Below are 15,906 nucleotides of genomic sequence, written 5' to 3' on the forward strand. Positions count from 1 at the left end.
AACTTCTCATATCAGTCCCAACATTTAAGGGATCAGGCTGGGAAACCCTTGCCACACTCCCTCTATAACAAGAGCATCCTTCCTCAGATGGGAGACTAAAATTGCACATGGTATTTCAGGCGTAATCTCACCAAGGCCTGATATAATTGCAGCAAGACATCTTAATTCCTGTACTTGAATCCTCTTAGTATGTTGACCCTCACAGTATCAGCTTTATGCATCTGCTGCACCTGCATGCTTACCTTCAGCAATTAGCATATGGGTCCCATAGCACATTATCATCTGACTATAGATAGAGAGAGGACAATCTGCCTTCCTGTTTTTGCTACTAAAATAGCTCTGGCAAGAAAGTAAGCCCTGAAAATGTCATAGGAAATCATACTACAGTATTCATTCAAAATTAAGATCATGCAGAGGACCTTTAGGGCTCCATAATTAAATACTTGTAAATATTGTAAAAGCATTTGGTTCTGTCTACATATTTAACTCTCAGTTTCTGGTCACTTGCTATTTCAATTTATGTCTCAGCCCGATCTCTGTCTCTGGTATACTTCCTCTGTTCCAGTGAAGTGAAATACGTACTTGAGGTAGCACACCTCATCTTTCTAGTAGATATTTTGTAGCTGTCTAAGCCTAGTATGGCATTTAACAACTCAGGCACATCACTGATACCTCTGGTAGCACAAGTTGCCAAAGTTGAATGTATATGACAGCATTTCCTGAAAGGAAGGACAGACATTTAAGGGGGCTTTGTGAGGAAACTGATTGATACTTAAGGTACTACCACACAAGTGCCACTGGATGTGTTTTCATGGTATTGACCAGTTTCTTTCTCCCCTCCAATAACGTGGCTCACTAATTCAACTTATGCTTTCTTTCTTATTTACTCCATTTAGGTGTCCACAGATACTGTAGTTACATAGCTTTTACTCACTACGCCTCTTGTTCACCACTCTTATCCTCTTTCTTTCTAATTGGTGTTCATAACACCTTGCAGTCCTGAAAATATTTTACAGAGTAGCATGGAGACGAGTTCAATGTATAGAGTAATTAACTCAGGAATTTGATGATTCGGGAAAAGGTTCTGTTTTGGTCTTTAAAAAACAAGCAGTCCTAGAGCAAAAGACACAAAGATCAGAGAGTTGACATATCTAGATATGTTATTTAGGTGAGCAATCAGGGGATAAATATTGAGTTGGTGAGAATGTGGAGTGAAAGCCACAATTTGAGCAGTCATTATCTCACAGAATAATGGAACAAGCTTAATTGACCAAAAGATCTACTCTAGCTCTTTTGTTGCACTATCATTTTTCTCTAAACTGGGGCAGCTGTATAAGCAATGAATGCAAAGTGTTATACTAAATATATAGTTTAACTGGTTACATTATTTGTAATTATTATAACAAGTTATCATATATAGAGTAAGATTTCAAAACTTGAAACCTTAAATCAGTTATAGAAAACACAGTAGAGGAAGCATTTGACAGCTATGGATACCAATGTGATCTGCTGCCAACCAAGTCTGCCTTCAGGATTTCCATCTTGATAAAAATTTGGCCCAGAGTTCATTAGCTCTGCTTCACATGCTTGAATACATCAAGCAAGAAGAAAGTTACCTGGACACTTTATTCCAGGAAGGATTCATACCCCCATACCCCTTAGGTATGTATTTCAGATTTGGTTAATAGTCAGAAAAGTAGCATTGGACCAACCTTAAGCTTTTGTACTTATCCAACTGGGACATTGTTCTTGTAGCCTTTGTGAAAGGAAGGATGAGCAAACTGACCTCAGCACCTTACGACATGGGGTTGTTAAAGTTGCATGGGTGGGATGATAGCAAAATGGAATGTTGTCAGTCTCTGAGTACTGTTTAGTTTTGGGGATAGATACTGTAATCTGCATCGAAGATTGAGAGCTTGGAAGGTCATACCGCTTGCCCAGTGAAGGATATTTTCTTTAGGCTAGAGAGGTATTTAGTTTTAAAGAGGAAGGATCTGGTTGCTGTAGTCCATGTGGGTCCCAGTACTAAAGGAAGACTAAGGAAAAAGTTCTGCAAGGGAAAATGAACAGCTACAGGGCTAAAGGTAAAAGTTTGACTCAGAAAAAGGCAATAATCTCAAGATTGCTACCTGAACCACAAGATACCTGATAATTGAAAATTGAAGTGAGAGAAATGGGATTCACTCATGGGGAACTGGCAAAACCCCGGGGGAACGAGGGAGCTTCACCCTGGGTTGGCCTTCTCTACAGCCATTGTGGCACCACTGTCCTGGCGGAGCAAACAACTAGGGTTTCTGAAAGTCTTTTAAACTAAAAATTTGGAGAAGGAATTGAGAGAAGGAAAATGATGAAGGGTAGTATTGTATATAGTTATAAACGGAGTATGACAAATAGGAAACAGAGTGTACAAGATTAGATTAGATTAGATTAGATTAGATTAGATTTTTTTAGATTAGATTACAGTGTGGAAACAGGCCCTTCGGCCCAACAAGTCCACACCGACCCGCCGAAGCGAAACCCACCCATACCCCTACATTTACCCCTTACCTAACACTACGGGCAATTTAGTCTGGCCAATTCACCTGACCTGCACATCTTTGGACTGTGGGAGGAAACCGGAGCACCCGGAGGAAACCCACGCAGACACGGGGAGAACGTGCAAACTCCACACAGTCAGTCGCCTGAGGCGGGTACAAGTATAAAAATGCTCAGCAAATAGGTTCAGAGTAGGCAAAAAAGATGTTAAAAAACTCTTTATCTAAACACATGCAGCAGTTGTAACAAGAGATGAATTAATAACAAACAAATAATAGAGTATGATAGCCATTATACTATTGTATGGCGACCAAAGCTAGGAACTGAATATTCGTGTGGAATTGACATTCACAAGGATAAGAGCAAAATGGAGGTAGGATAACTATTACTAAAGGAAATCACTACAGAAATGAAAAATGATCTTGATTGAAGAGATCAAGTTATTGAATCAGTTTACATAAAATTAAAAATAGGAAGGAAAAAAAGTCACTGGTGGGACTTTATATCCCCCCCAACCATAGCTACACTATTAGGCAGTGTATAAATCAAAAAAATAATGCTAGCAAATGTATAGTTAAGGCCACAATTACATCAGCTGTGATATTTTTGAAAGGAAGAATCAGTTAGAAGGGCTGAATAAACTGCAATTTCTTATGTACGGACATGCATCAGGTGAAGCCTGATCAGATATTCTGCCACTTGATGCATTCAACAACAGATATAAAAAAAAAGAGTTAAACATACCTTTTGCAATAACAATTAGTTCCTTTTGTTTGATTATTCAACTTTTTAAAAGCTGTCATCAATGCTTTCCTCCTCAGGCAGAAGCTGGCCTCAGCTGATTGAAAGGAAAGCCTAGCAGGGAAGTTGGTGGAGCAGTAATGGCAGAAGTTTTGGGTTGTCATCTGGGAGGCACAGTAGAAATTCATCCCAAGGGAAAAAAGAACATATTAAAGGGGATGATGAGGCAACGATGGCTGACAATTGATGTCAGAGACAGCATAAAAGCAAAAGAAAAATCAAACAACGTGTGAAGGTTCGTGGAAAGCCAGCACACTAGGAAACCTTTAAAAGCCAGCAGAAGATAACTAAAAAAACTAATCAGGTGGGAGAAGATGCAATATCAGGGTTAGCTACCTAGTATTTTAAAAGAAGATTGCAAGAGTTTTTTTTCAAAAGATATCTAAGAGGTAAGAGAGAGAGCAACATGAGTGGATATTGGCCCTCTGGAAAATGAGGATCGAAAAATTGTAACAAGGAACAAATAAACTGAATACAGGTCATTCTGCTATAACGCAACAGTTATTCTTCTACAACCTCACGCTATAGAAAATGACACGATGGGAAACCTCTATAAAGAAATCGTGCTGTAGAACATCATTACAGAAAAATTGCTATTTTCCAAACAGCATCCACAATCCATCAATCGGTTATACCAATGTGTGTTGACGAAACGCGCATTATAACAGAATAACCTGTAGGTACTTTGCATCAGTTTCCACGATGGAAGACACCAATAGCATACCAGAAATTCAAGAGTATGGGGGGGTAGAGATGAGTGTGGCACCCATTACTAAGATGATGATGCTGGGGAAATTGAAAAGGTCTGAAGGTGGATAAGTCACATGGACCAGATGGACTACACCTAAAACTTCTGAAGGAGAAGCTGGAGGAGATTGAGGAGGCATTGGTGGTGATCTTTCAGGAATCACTGGAGTCACAGAGGGTCCTAGAGGACTGGAAAGTGGCTAAAATAAAACTCCTGTTCAAAAATGGAGGGAGGCAGAAGGCAGGAAACTATCGGCCTGTTAGCCTGACCTCGGTCATTGGAAAGATTTTAAAGAGTTCCTTATTAAGGATGAGATTCTGGAATACTTGGCAATGAATGGTAAGTTAGGGCTAAGTCAGCATGGCTTCATCAAGGGGAGGTCATGCATGAAAACTCTGTCAGAGTAGTTTGAGGAGGTAATGAGCGAGTTAGACAATGGTGGGCCAATGTATTTCCAGAAGGCCTTTGAGGTGCTGCTAAATAAAGTAAGAACCCATTGTGTTAGGGGCGAGGTTCTGGCCTGGATACAGGACTGGTTGACCGGCAGAAGGCAGAGTGTAGACATAAAGGAACCTTTTTCAGGATGGCAGCTGATGATGAGTGGAGTTCCGCAGGAGTCAGTGTTGGGAACACAACTATTCATGTTATACATTAACAATTCTGGACAAAGGAACTGAAGTCATTGTTACTAGGTTGGCAGATGACGCAAAGATAGATGGAGGTAGTGTTGAGGAAGCAAGAAGGCTGCAGAAGGACTTGGATATGTCGATCAAACGGGCAAAGAAGCAGCAGTTGGAATAGTGTGGCCAATGTGTGAGGCTGTACATTTTAGTAGAAGGAATAGAGGTGTAGAATGTTTTATAACTGGGGAAAAGGTTTGGAAACGGAAGCACAAAGGGACTTGGGTGTCCTAGTTCAGGATTTTCTTAAGGTTAACATGCAGTTTCAGCTGGCAGTTAGGAAGGCCAATGCAATGTTAGCATTTATTTCAGGACGGCTAGAAAAAAAGAGCAAAGATGTACGGGGAGGCTATACAAGGTAAGACGCATTTGGAATACTGTGAGCAGTTTTGGGTTCTTTATCAAGGCAAGATATGCTGGCATTAGAGGGTATGCAGAGGATATTTAGAGTCATAGAGATGTACAGCACAGAAACAGACCCATTGGTCCAACTTGTCCATGCTTACCAGATATCCCAACCTAATCGAGTCCCATTTGTATACAAGAATGATTCTACAGATGAAGGGCTTGAGGACGCTGGGTCTGTATTCAATGGAGATTAGAAGGACAAGGGGAAATCTGATTGAAACTTACACAATGTTATGAGGCCTGGATAGAGTAGACATAAGGAGGGAATAGAACTTAGGGGCACAGCCTCAACATGAAGGGATGACCTTTTCGACCTGAGATGAGGAATTTCTTCAGCCAGAGAACGGTGATTCTGTGGAACTCATTGCCGCAGAGATCATAGAGTCAGAGAGATGTACGGTACGGGAATAGACCCTTCGGTCTAACTTGTCCACCCCAACCAGATATCCTACCTAATCTAGGTCCCATTTGCCAACATTTGGCCCAAATCCCCCTAAACTCTTCCTATCTATATACACATCCAGTTGCCTTTTAAATGTTGTAATTGTATCAGTTTCCACCAATTCCTCCGGCAGCACATTCCATACACACACCACCCTCTGCGTGAAAACGTTGCCCCTTAGGTCCCTTTTAAATCTTTCCCCTCTTAACCTAAAAACTTTTGCCCTCTAGTTCTAGACTCTCTAATCCCAGAGAAAATACCCTGTCTATTTACTCTATCTATGCCCCCTCATGATTTTATAAATCTCTATTAGGTCACCCCTCAGCCTCCAATGCTCCAGGGAAAATAGCCCCAGCCCATTCAGCCTCTCTGTGGAGGCCAAGTTATTGAGCACATTTAAAGACAGAAATAAATAGGTTCTTGCTTAGTAAGAGAATCAAGTCAAAAGGAAGGGCAAAAGGCAGGTGTTTGGGGTCAAGAAACATGTCAGCCATGATCAAATTGTAGAGCGGACACAATGGGCTGAACAGCCAAATTCTGTTCCCTTATCTTCTAGTCTTTTAGTCTCAGCCAATTCAAGCCATCTACTCTCCCATGTCGACAGACCTTGCATCCTTCCTGAATTTCTCCCTCGGTATTAGTATCCTCTACCATAAACTTGTGCTCCCCAGTACACTGACATTAGTCACATGACCTAACTACCCCCATCATTTTAATCACAGGTAAGGCCACATTGAATGTCATGGTATGCACCACAATATTTTGGCAGATATTCTTCTGCTCAACTATATCCTCACCTCAATTTCTACCTATGATGCCCTAAATTTGATTAAAACCATCTCTTTTCTCATTCTGGTTATCACCTGGGATGCCACTTGGCCCTACTCCCTCAAGTGGAAATGATGCAGTCTTCAACTGATGTTGTTAATAACTGATCCATGTACAAAATTGGTTGGACTGAATAAAGTGCTGAGATTTGCTCACTATTCCATGAATATCTGGCACATTTTCCATATGACAAAACATTTTTAAATTCCCCTTGATTTTCAACATTATCATCGGTGAATATCCTGCCATCACTATCCTTAAGATACTCTGCACCACCTTCCAAATCCAAGACTTGTACAACCTGGAATAAGGCAGCAGAGGCATGCCCTGCCACTCAAGTTCCACCCCAAGTCACAAACTTCCCTGACTTGAAATATCCTTCATCATCAGGATCAAAGTCCTTGAACTCTATTCCTAACAGCACCTTCAGTATCCCTAAACCACAGATTACTGCAGTTCAAAGTGGCTGATAACAACTTTTACGAGGGCAAGAGATGAACAAATACTAGTTTCACTGGCACCATCCACTTGAAAGGACAGCTCACATCCCACCAACAAATTTAAAACATAGATAACAGGTTTATTCAACACGCCTATTCTTGGTGAACTACAGGAGTTAGTGAGGACTGCAGATGCTGGAGATCAGAGCTGAAAATGTGTTGCTGGAAAAGCGCAGCAGGTCAGGCAGCACCCAAGGAGCAGGAGAATCGACGTTTCGGGCATGAGCTCATGCCCGAAACGTCGATTCTCCTGCTCCTTGGATGCTGCCTGACCTGCTGCACTTTTCCAGCAACACATTTTCAGAACTACAGGAGTTCCCATTCATTAAGAATGATTTTTAAACCAAAATAATTTTTTCCATACACCAGATGGATTTTGAAATTCCTGTCTTTGTTTTGAAATCATTCTGAAGCTCTACCTTGAGCTTCCTGCAACTCTACAACCTTTAGAAACAAGCAATCAATCAGTCCTCCTCCAAACAAGGCATTTTTTTTAAGCCCCAATATCAATTGGTGCATTAATATGATCCTGCCTTCAAATGAAATGGATAGGGGATTGGCTACCTAATAGAAGACACAGAGTTGGGATTAGGGAGGTATTTTCAGGATGGTACCTTGTGACTACTGGACAGCCAGAGGCCACTATTATTTACATTATATATTAATAACTTGGATTAGAAGAGTTCATGTACAAGTTTATAGCTGACACAAATAGATGAGAAGGCAAGTGGTGAGGATGACACAAAGAATCTGTAGAGGGATATTGACATTGTAAGTAAATTGACAAAAACCTGGCAGATAGAATAGTAACGTGGTGAAAGGTGGTTTTGTTTATTGGCAGGAAGAATCCAGGAGCTGAGTATTATTAAATGGAAGAAGACTGAAGAAAGAGGCATGGTGGCTCAGTGGTTAGCACTGCTGCCTCACAGCAACAGGGTCCCAGGTTCGCTTCCTGCCCTGGGTGACTGTCTGTGTGGAGTTTGCACATTCTCCCTGTGTCTGCATGGGTTTCCTCCAGGTGCTCTGGTTTCCTCGTGCAGCTCAGGTACATTGGCTATGCTAAATTGCCCATAGTGTTAGGTGCATTAGTCAGAGGGCAATGGGTCTGGGTGGGTTACTCTTCGGAGGATCAGTGTGGACTGGTTGGGCCGAAGGGCTTGTTTCCACACTGTAGTTAATCTAATCTAAAAGAAGAGCAATTTGGACATCCTTGTGCATGAATCAAGGTTCAGGAGGTAATATGGAATTTTATTTCACAGAATGGAGTCCAAAAATAGGGTGGTATTGATACAATTGTATAAGGCACTAGTCAAACCACAGCCGAAATACCGTGAACAGTTTTGGGCACCTGATCGGAGGACAGAAATACCAGCAGTGGAGGCAATCCAGAAATAGTTCCCAAAGCCAATATCAGATATGGAACGACTGACTCAAATGAGAAGAGGTTGAGTTCGTTGGGCCTGTACTCATTGGAATTTAAAAGGAAAGGCAACCTTATTAAAAGATACAAGGTGCTTAGATAACTTAGCAGAATAGATGCAGAAAGGTGGTTTCCGCTTGTGGGGGAGTCTAAGCATAGGGGACATAATCTCAGAAAAAACGGTCACACATTTAGACAGACGAGGAGAAATTTCTTTTGAAGGCAGTGCATCAGTGGAATTATTTATCACAGAGGGCTGTTCAGGCTCAGTCATTAAGAATATTTAAGCAGAGATACAGATTTTTGGTCAGTAAATGAGTTGAGGGTTATGGGGGGAAAAGGTAGGAAAAGTTGTGTTAAGGATTATCAGATCAACCATAATCTCATGGAATGGTGGACCTGACTTGATGGGCTGAATAGCCTACAACTTGCTCCCATGTTTTACGGTTTTGTTCAACAATCAATCAATTTACTCATTGAAACTATTTCATAAGCATTCCCAACTTGAATATTTATGGAAAGTTTGCAGGCCAGATGAAGCTTGGTTGCAGTTCATTTCACGTTCTAATTTTAAACAGGAACCATGTTTCCATCCGCAACCTGTCAAACCTGTTCTTTATTCTCCAAAGCCCACTCCACCCAACTTCGTGTTTAGATGTACAACATGTGAGGTTTTATTTTGAGAAATTTCTGCAGTTTATCCACTTTTCTGTAATTCTCATGCAAATATCCTTGGACTGAAATGCTTAGTCTAGTTTGAGTCTCAGTGCTTTAATCCATTCCTTCTTCCTCAAACATTCCCTGCTTCCTTGGGCTTATGTTGACAGGAATGTTTGAAATAGGGAGTTCACAAACAAAACTTTTAACTGATAATTAACACTAGCCTTAATAACAGTGATGATAAAAACCTCAGTTACATCGTAGGGTCCTTAAAATTTATTAAATAAAACACGGTATGATAGGTAATAACCTGCAGCACATGATGTAAAGACCCGAAATCCATTCGGTTGCGCTGTTGGAAACAGATAACATAATAACGGCCAAACGTGGTTAACTATAATTCGGGAAAGCAAGCAACATTTCGCAAATGCTTGTATTAAATCGGTCAGCAATCGTACTATTTTTAAAGGACGTTAAGTTCAAGGTTTATGCAAAACAAACAGCATAATACAGAACTATTTCACAGTCTTTAAATGCGGTGGGAGAGCATGGTAAAGGCATCATGTAACAGAAATTTACAAAACGATGGATTGCTGAGCGCAATCTACAGAATAAGGCCGCCCCCAAGACCCTACTAGGGTTGAAGAAATTTGAAAAGCCGAATGAACAGGAAGAGGAAGCAGCGATCGGAGACATTCTGGTCCCTAGCTCTGAGCCAGACAGGTTTCTCTGAGCCATTTGGTTTCTCTCAGGCCACTATGGCAGCCTGTCAGGACAGGCCTCAATTGGCACTGCCTGTAAAAACCTCCGGGGGCCAGACAGCGGTTCTCCTCCCCAGCTCTCGGAGGGTGTCATAATGGGAGCCCTCTTTGTGGGCTTCAAGCCACCGAGCAGGCTTTCACCCTCTCACTGTGTTCCTTCCACCCCAGCCAGCACATTTACCTTTGCTGCGGCTGCGCTGCCCCCCTCGGCCATGCCTCTCCCAAACTGCCGTTCCAAGGCGCCGCTGTCACAACATCAACAACCGCCTCACGACGGCAGCCCGCACGGCCCAGTGACCTAACCCGACGGGACAAACAATCCCAAAGTCAGAAATAGACCTCGAAGCCGCTTCTTCCATTAACTTAATGACATTTTACAAAACGGAGAGTTTTTCCTGCCAGCCAACTACACATGCTGTCGCATGTTTTTAAGTTTCTGCACACCCAATGAGCGTTTACAAACAATTGTATTATGCGGAAGGTTATTGGGACCCGCCTCCATTCATCCATTCCCAAGAGTGTACAGTCTCTTCACAAACATTTGCCAAATTTTATCGCCCTCTTGTCGATTCTTCACTGTTTCAAAATTAAGTTCTTGATATCAATGCTAAATGACCTGTTAGTCGTTAGAAACTCTGTGCCCGTGCTGGAGTGTCAGTTTAATGTTCAAGGTTTTATTTTTCTCTATACCTGCAACAATATTACATACATTTAATATTGCATAACTCTTAAGATCACCCTACACACGTTAGTTGGGGATTTTAACCACAGGGCAGATAAGTTTACGATCAATCCCGCCTTTCAATGCTGAAAACCCCAATTTCTTGTTCTTCCTTTATTGTAATTTGAACCATATGATACTCTACTATGTATCAGCTTCATGGAATATTTCTGCACCGCTCCAGTGTTTGGCCAACACTGTTCACAGCACCCAAAATACAATCTAATAATACTACAAAGTTGGATATGCCCTTCCCTGATTTATATTCTGCTTTGATATTATCATAGTTGCCGTCTTAACCATTGTTCTGCATTAATCAGACATATTTGTCAATCAGCCCCAAGCTCTTATATGACCGTAATACCATGAGACATAGGGGCAGAAATTAGGCCATTCAGCCTATCGAGTCTGCTCCACCATTCAATCATGGCTGATAAGTTTCTCAACCCCATTCTCCTGCTTTCTTCCTGTAACCCTTGATACTCAAGCACCTATCTATCTCAGACCTAAACATACTCAATGACCTCGGCTCCATAGCCTTCTGTGGCAAAGAATTCCACAGATTCATCACTCTCTGGCTGAAGAAGTTTCTCCTTACCTCTCTTCTACAAGGTCTTCCCTTTACTCTAAGGCTATGCCCTTGGATCCTAGTCTCTCCTCCCATAAGAGACATCTTACCAACATCTACGCCATCGAGATCATTCAGTATTCCATATGCTTCAATTGGATATCCCCTCATCCTTCCAAACTCCATCGAGTGTAAACCCAGAGTCCTCAAACATTCCCCATATGTTAAGCTTTTCATTTCCTGGGACCATTCTCATGAATCTCCTCTGAACATGCTCATCCTTCCTGAGATATGGGCTCAAAACTTGGCACAATACTGCAAATGTGGTCTGACTAGAGCTTTATAGAGCCTCAGAAATATACTCCTGCTTTTATTTTCAAGTCCTGTGAAAATAAATGCCTTTGTTGCATTAGCCTTCCTAATTACTGACTCAACCTGCAAGTTTACCTTGAAAGAATCCTGTCCAGAACTCCCAAGTGTCTTTGCACTTCAGCCTTCTGAATTTTCTCCCCAATTAGAAAATATTCCATGCCTCTATTCTTCCTACTTACGTGCATGACCTCACTTTGTACTCCATCTGCCACTTCTTTGCCCACTCTCCTAACTTATCAAAATCCTTCTGCTGCCTCCCCACCTCATCAATGCTACCAGTCCTTCTACCTATATTTGTATTGTCTACAAACTTAGCCAGAATGCCCTCAGTTCCTTCATCTAGATTGTTAATGCATAAGGTGAAAAGTTGTGGACCCTTGTGGAACACCACGTTTCACTCACTGCCATCCGTAGAAGAATGTTTTTATCCTGATTCTCTGCTTTCTGCCAGAATGCCAAGCTTCTATCCATGCTAGCACCTTGCTTCTGACACCATGTGTCCTTATCTTACTCAGTAGCCTCCTGTGAGGCACCTTGTCAAAAGCCTTCTTGAGGTCCAGGTTGATAACATCCATTGGTTCTCCTTGGTCTAACCTGCTCATTACTTCCTCAAATAATTCTACCAGATTTGTCAGGCATGACCTTCACTTGATGAAACCATGCTGTATTTGTTCTATTTTACTATACATAGAACATAGAACAGTACAGCACAGAACAGACCCTTCAGCCCACGATGTTGTGCTGACCACTGATCCTCATGTATGCACTCTCAAATTTCTGTGACAAGTACACTTCCAAGTATTCAGAAATCTCACCTTTCACAATGGATTCCTGGACCTTACCCACAACCGAGGTTTTAGCACAGTTCATGGAAAATGAATGTCACCAGATGTACATTTTCCCAAAACTTTTGATTACCAAATGTAAATTTCATTTTGTACTGTTAGCTACTTATATACACCGTAATTGAGAATTTAAAAAGAAATGTTTCCTTTCCTACTGTTTGAAATCCAACTATGAATACATTATGGAATAACCAGCAAATCTTGCACATATCAAAACAAAAAGCAATGGTAACTTATTGGACCAGTAATCCAGACGTTTGGTCAAATAGAGAATGAGTTATAACCTCACTGTTGCAGTATGCAAATTTCAATTCAATTGTGAAAATACGCAAATTAAGCAGTTTGAATGTTACAAACAAAACAAAATTGTTAACTAATAATCTTATGGGAAGGAATCAGACTATCCTTCTCTGATTTGACCCATACGTGATTTCAGTTCTCCACCAATGTGTCTGAAATGGGCTAACAAACAATTTAGTTGTATAAAACTGCGAAAAAGGCCCACTTTCACCCAGAGTAACCATATTGAATAAAAGAAAATAAAGGAACCTTGGAATGTGGAACTAGGTGAAGAAGTGCTACTGACCAGTCCCGGATCCTAGATTTTTAGCACTGGCCATGCCTGGAATGAGGACTTCTGGTGGTGGGAGGTCTGGAGCTTGGATTCTTGGTGGTGGCAGTGCCCTGGAGCAGGGACTTCTGGCAGCAGTAGGCCGGGAGACTGGATTCTTGGCAATGGAAGTGCCGGAGCAGGGACTCATGGCAGCGGTAAGTCTGGAGTCTAGTCTCTTGACAGCGGTGATGAGGCAGCAGTGCAGGGGTATCCTGGGGCATCAGCATTATTGTTGCTTTTCCAGAGGAGGACTCCTTGAGGCCCACCTTGCAGAGACCTTGCAAAAGCTCTGAAGTGATGCTTGAGAACCAAATTTGAGCAGAAGATGAACTCTTATTTAAATAATTTTCTGTAATTCTCCTTGCTGACAGATGTTCGCAAAGAATTGTGTCCCAGCTGGACTGTGGTAACTATTGCTCGAGGTGAAAACAGAAACTGATCAGCTGCTCTGAGTGGAGGCAGGCAACAAATTAGTATATATAAGCTACATATCATCTGTGATTTAGTTGAATGGCTATTAGATCATTGCTGAACAGACAAGGGACTGAATGACCTACTCCTGTTTCTATGTAGAACTGAGAAGGTAGAATTCAATCAATACTGAACTTAGCAGTTAGAAAATTGTCAATGTCAAACTACTAAGGGTGATAAGAACAACTATAGTATCCGCAATACTAAGTGTGTGATTCAACTAGTAAAAACTCACCAAATTGCTGAGAATATTTAGAGTCTTTCATTTTCTATTCAATCGCTGCAGTGTCAACATGCCCCATGTCCTTCTTACATCTCAGTCCATAGGTGCTACATTCTTTGACCACTCCCTATTGCTTCCCCAACTTTTAGATTAGATTTAGATTACATTACAGTGTGGAAACAGGCCCTTCGGCCCAACAAGTCCACACCGACCCACTGAAGCGTAACCCACCCATACCCCTACATCTACCCCTTACCTAACACTATGGGCAATTTAGCACGGCTAATTCACCTGACCTGCACATCTTTTGGACTGTGGGAGGAAACCGGAGCATCCGGAGGAAACCCACGCAGACACGGGGAGAACGTGCAAACTCCACACAGTCAGTCGCCTGAGGCGAGAATTGAACCCGGGTCTCTAATATGTTAAAATGGCACACAGCATGGAAACAGACCCTACGGTCCAACCCGTCCATGACGACCAGATATCCCAACCCAATCTGGTCCCACCTGCCAGCACCCGGCCCATATCCCTCCAAACCCTTCCTATTCATATACCCACCCAAATGCCTTTTAAATGTTGCAATTGTACCAGCCTCCACCACTTCCTCTGGCAGCTCATTCAATACACTTACCACCCTCTGCGTGAAAACATTGCCCCTTAGGTCTTTTTTATATCTTTCCCCTCTCACCCTAAACCTATGCCCTCTACTTCTGGACTCCACAACCCAAGGGAAAAGACTTTGCCTATTTATCCTATCCATGCCCCTCATAATTTTGTAAACCTCTATAAGGTCACCTCTCAGCCTCCAACGCTCCAGGGAAAACAGCCCCAGCCTGTTCAGCCTCTCCCTATAGCTCAAATCCTCCAACCCTGACAACATCCTTGTAAATCTTTTCTGAACCCTTTCAAGTTTCACAACTTCCTTCTGAAAGGAACGAGACCAGAATTGCATGCAACATTTCAACAGTGGCCTAACCAATGTCCTGTATGACTCTATGACTGGAGCTCTTTGTCAAGTCACTTCAATTAACAAGATGGCTTTGATACATCTGCACAAAAACCATTACGTGCTGTGGCAGATTATTGTGGGATCATTAACACCACCTCTAATGCAAGGAGTTACAATAGCTCTTCTTTTGTTCAAAACTAGCTGGTTAAGAGTTTACATGTGGTGGTTCCCTTGTATTAGCTTGCCTGGAATGCCTATACAGTGCAAGCCATGTGATATTCCATAAGACTGATGCAAGTTTTGTTACTTGATTAGTGATCAAAATTTTCCAGAAATTATCAATTGGCTGTAGCCATGTCAAAGTGTATTTTTAAAATGTATGAAATATATTTTTAAAAATAATCTACCACTGTTGCTGGGAGTATTGCTGAACAAACAGACCTTGGAGTGCAGGTTCATAGGTCCTTGAAAGTGGAGTTTCAGATGGGACAGTGAAGGTGTTTAGTATGCTTTCCTTTATTGATCAGAGCATTGAGTATAGAAGTTGAGAGGACATTGGTTAGGCTATTTTTAGAATACTGTGTGCTACCAAAAAAGACACGGATGGTGCCAGAGTTGAAGGGTTTGAGCTAAAGGAAGAGACTGAATAGGCTGGGGCTGTTTTCCCTGAAGTGTTAGAGGCTAATGGGTGACTTTATAGAGGTTTATAAAATCATGAGGGGCATGGATAAGGTTAATAGCCAAGGTCATTTCCCTGGGTTGGAAGCCCAAAGCTAGAGGACATAGGATTAAGGCAAGGAGGGAGAGGACGCAAGGAGCAACTTTTTCCCCTCAGGGAGTGGTGCATTAATGGAATGAGCAGCTAGAGGAAGTGGTGGAGGCTGGTACAATTATATTTAAAAGGCATCTGGATGGGTACATGAATAGGAAAGGTTTAAGGGGATTTGGGCCAAGTGCTGCACGGTGGGCGGCACGGTGGCACGGATTTGTGGGCGGCACAGTGGCTAGCACTGCTGCCTCACAGTGCCAGAGACCCGGGTTCAATTCCCACCTCAGGCGACTGACTGTGTGGAGTTTGCACGTTCTCCCCGTGTCTGCGTGGGTTTCCTCCGGGTGCTCCGGTTTCCTCCCACAGTCCAAAGATGTGCAAGGTCAGGTGAATTGGCCGTACTAAATTGCCCGTAGTGTCAGGTAAGGGGTAAATGTAAGGGTATGGGTGGGTTTCGCTTCAGCGGGTCGGTGTGGACTTGTTGGGCCGAAGGGCCTGTTTCCACACTGTAATCTAATCTAATCTAATCTGTCAAATGGGACTAGATTAAGTTTAAGATATCTGACTGGCCTGGATGTGTTGGACTGAA

At 42.2% G+C, this 15,906-nt stretch overlaps 1 protein-coding gene across 5 annotated transcripts in view; it reads right to left on the reverse strand.

Moving 5' to 3' along the window:
• secisbp2 (SECIS binding protein 2) overlaps positions 1-10,198 on the reverse strand; it is a 121,263-nt gene extending 111,065 nt beyond the window's left edge. For 3 of the 5 annotated variants that reach the window (XM_087997158.1, XM_087997154.1, XM_087997150.1), the window contains exon 1: positions 9,965-10,197. In XM_087997158.1, coding sequence (XP_087853284.1) covers positions 9,965-9,997 — 33 coding nt within the window. In that variant the 5' untranslated portion in view covers positions 9,998-10,197. Of the gene's footprint in view, positions 1-3,279; positions 3,416-9,964 lie in introns of those variants that run through there. The other 2 variants (XM_087997161.1, XM_087997156.1) reach the window with 2 other exon arrangements.
• Between the last annotated feature and the right edge of the window lie 5,708 nt (positions 10,199-15,906).

The sequence above is a fragment of the Chiloscyllium plagiosum genome, unplaced genomic scaffold (genome assembly GCF_037043375.1).
Source record: "Chiloscyllium plagiosum isolate Xiang-an unplaced genomic scaffold, Cpla_swu_hap1 HiC_scaffold_2, whole genome shotgun sequence".
NCBI lineage: Eukaryota > Metazoa > Chordata > Chondrichthyes > Orectolobiformes > Hemiscylliidae > Chiloscyllium > Chiloscyllium plagiosum.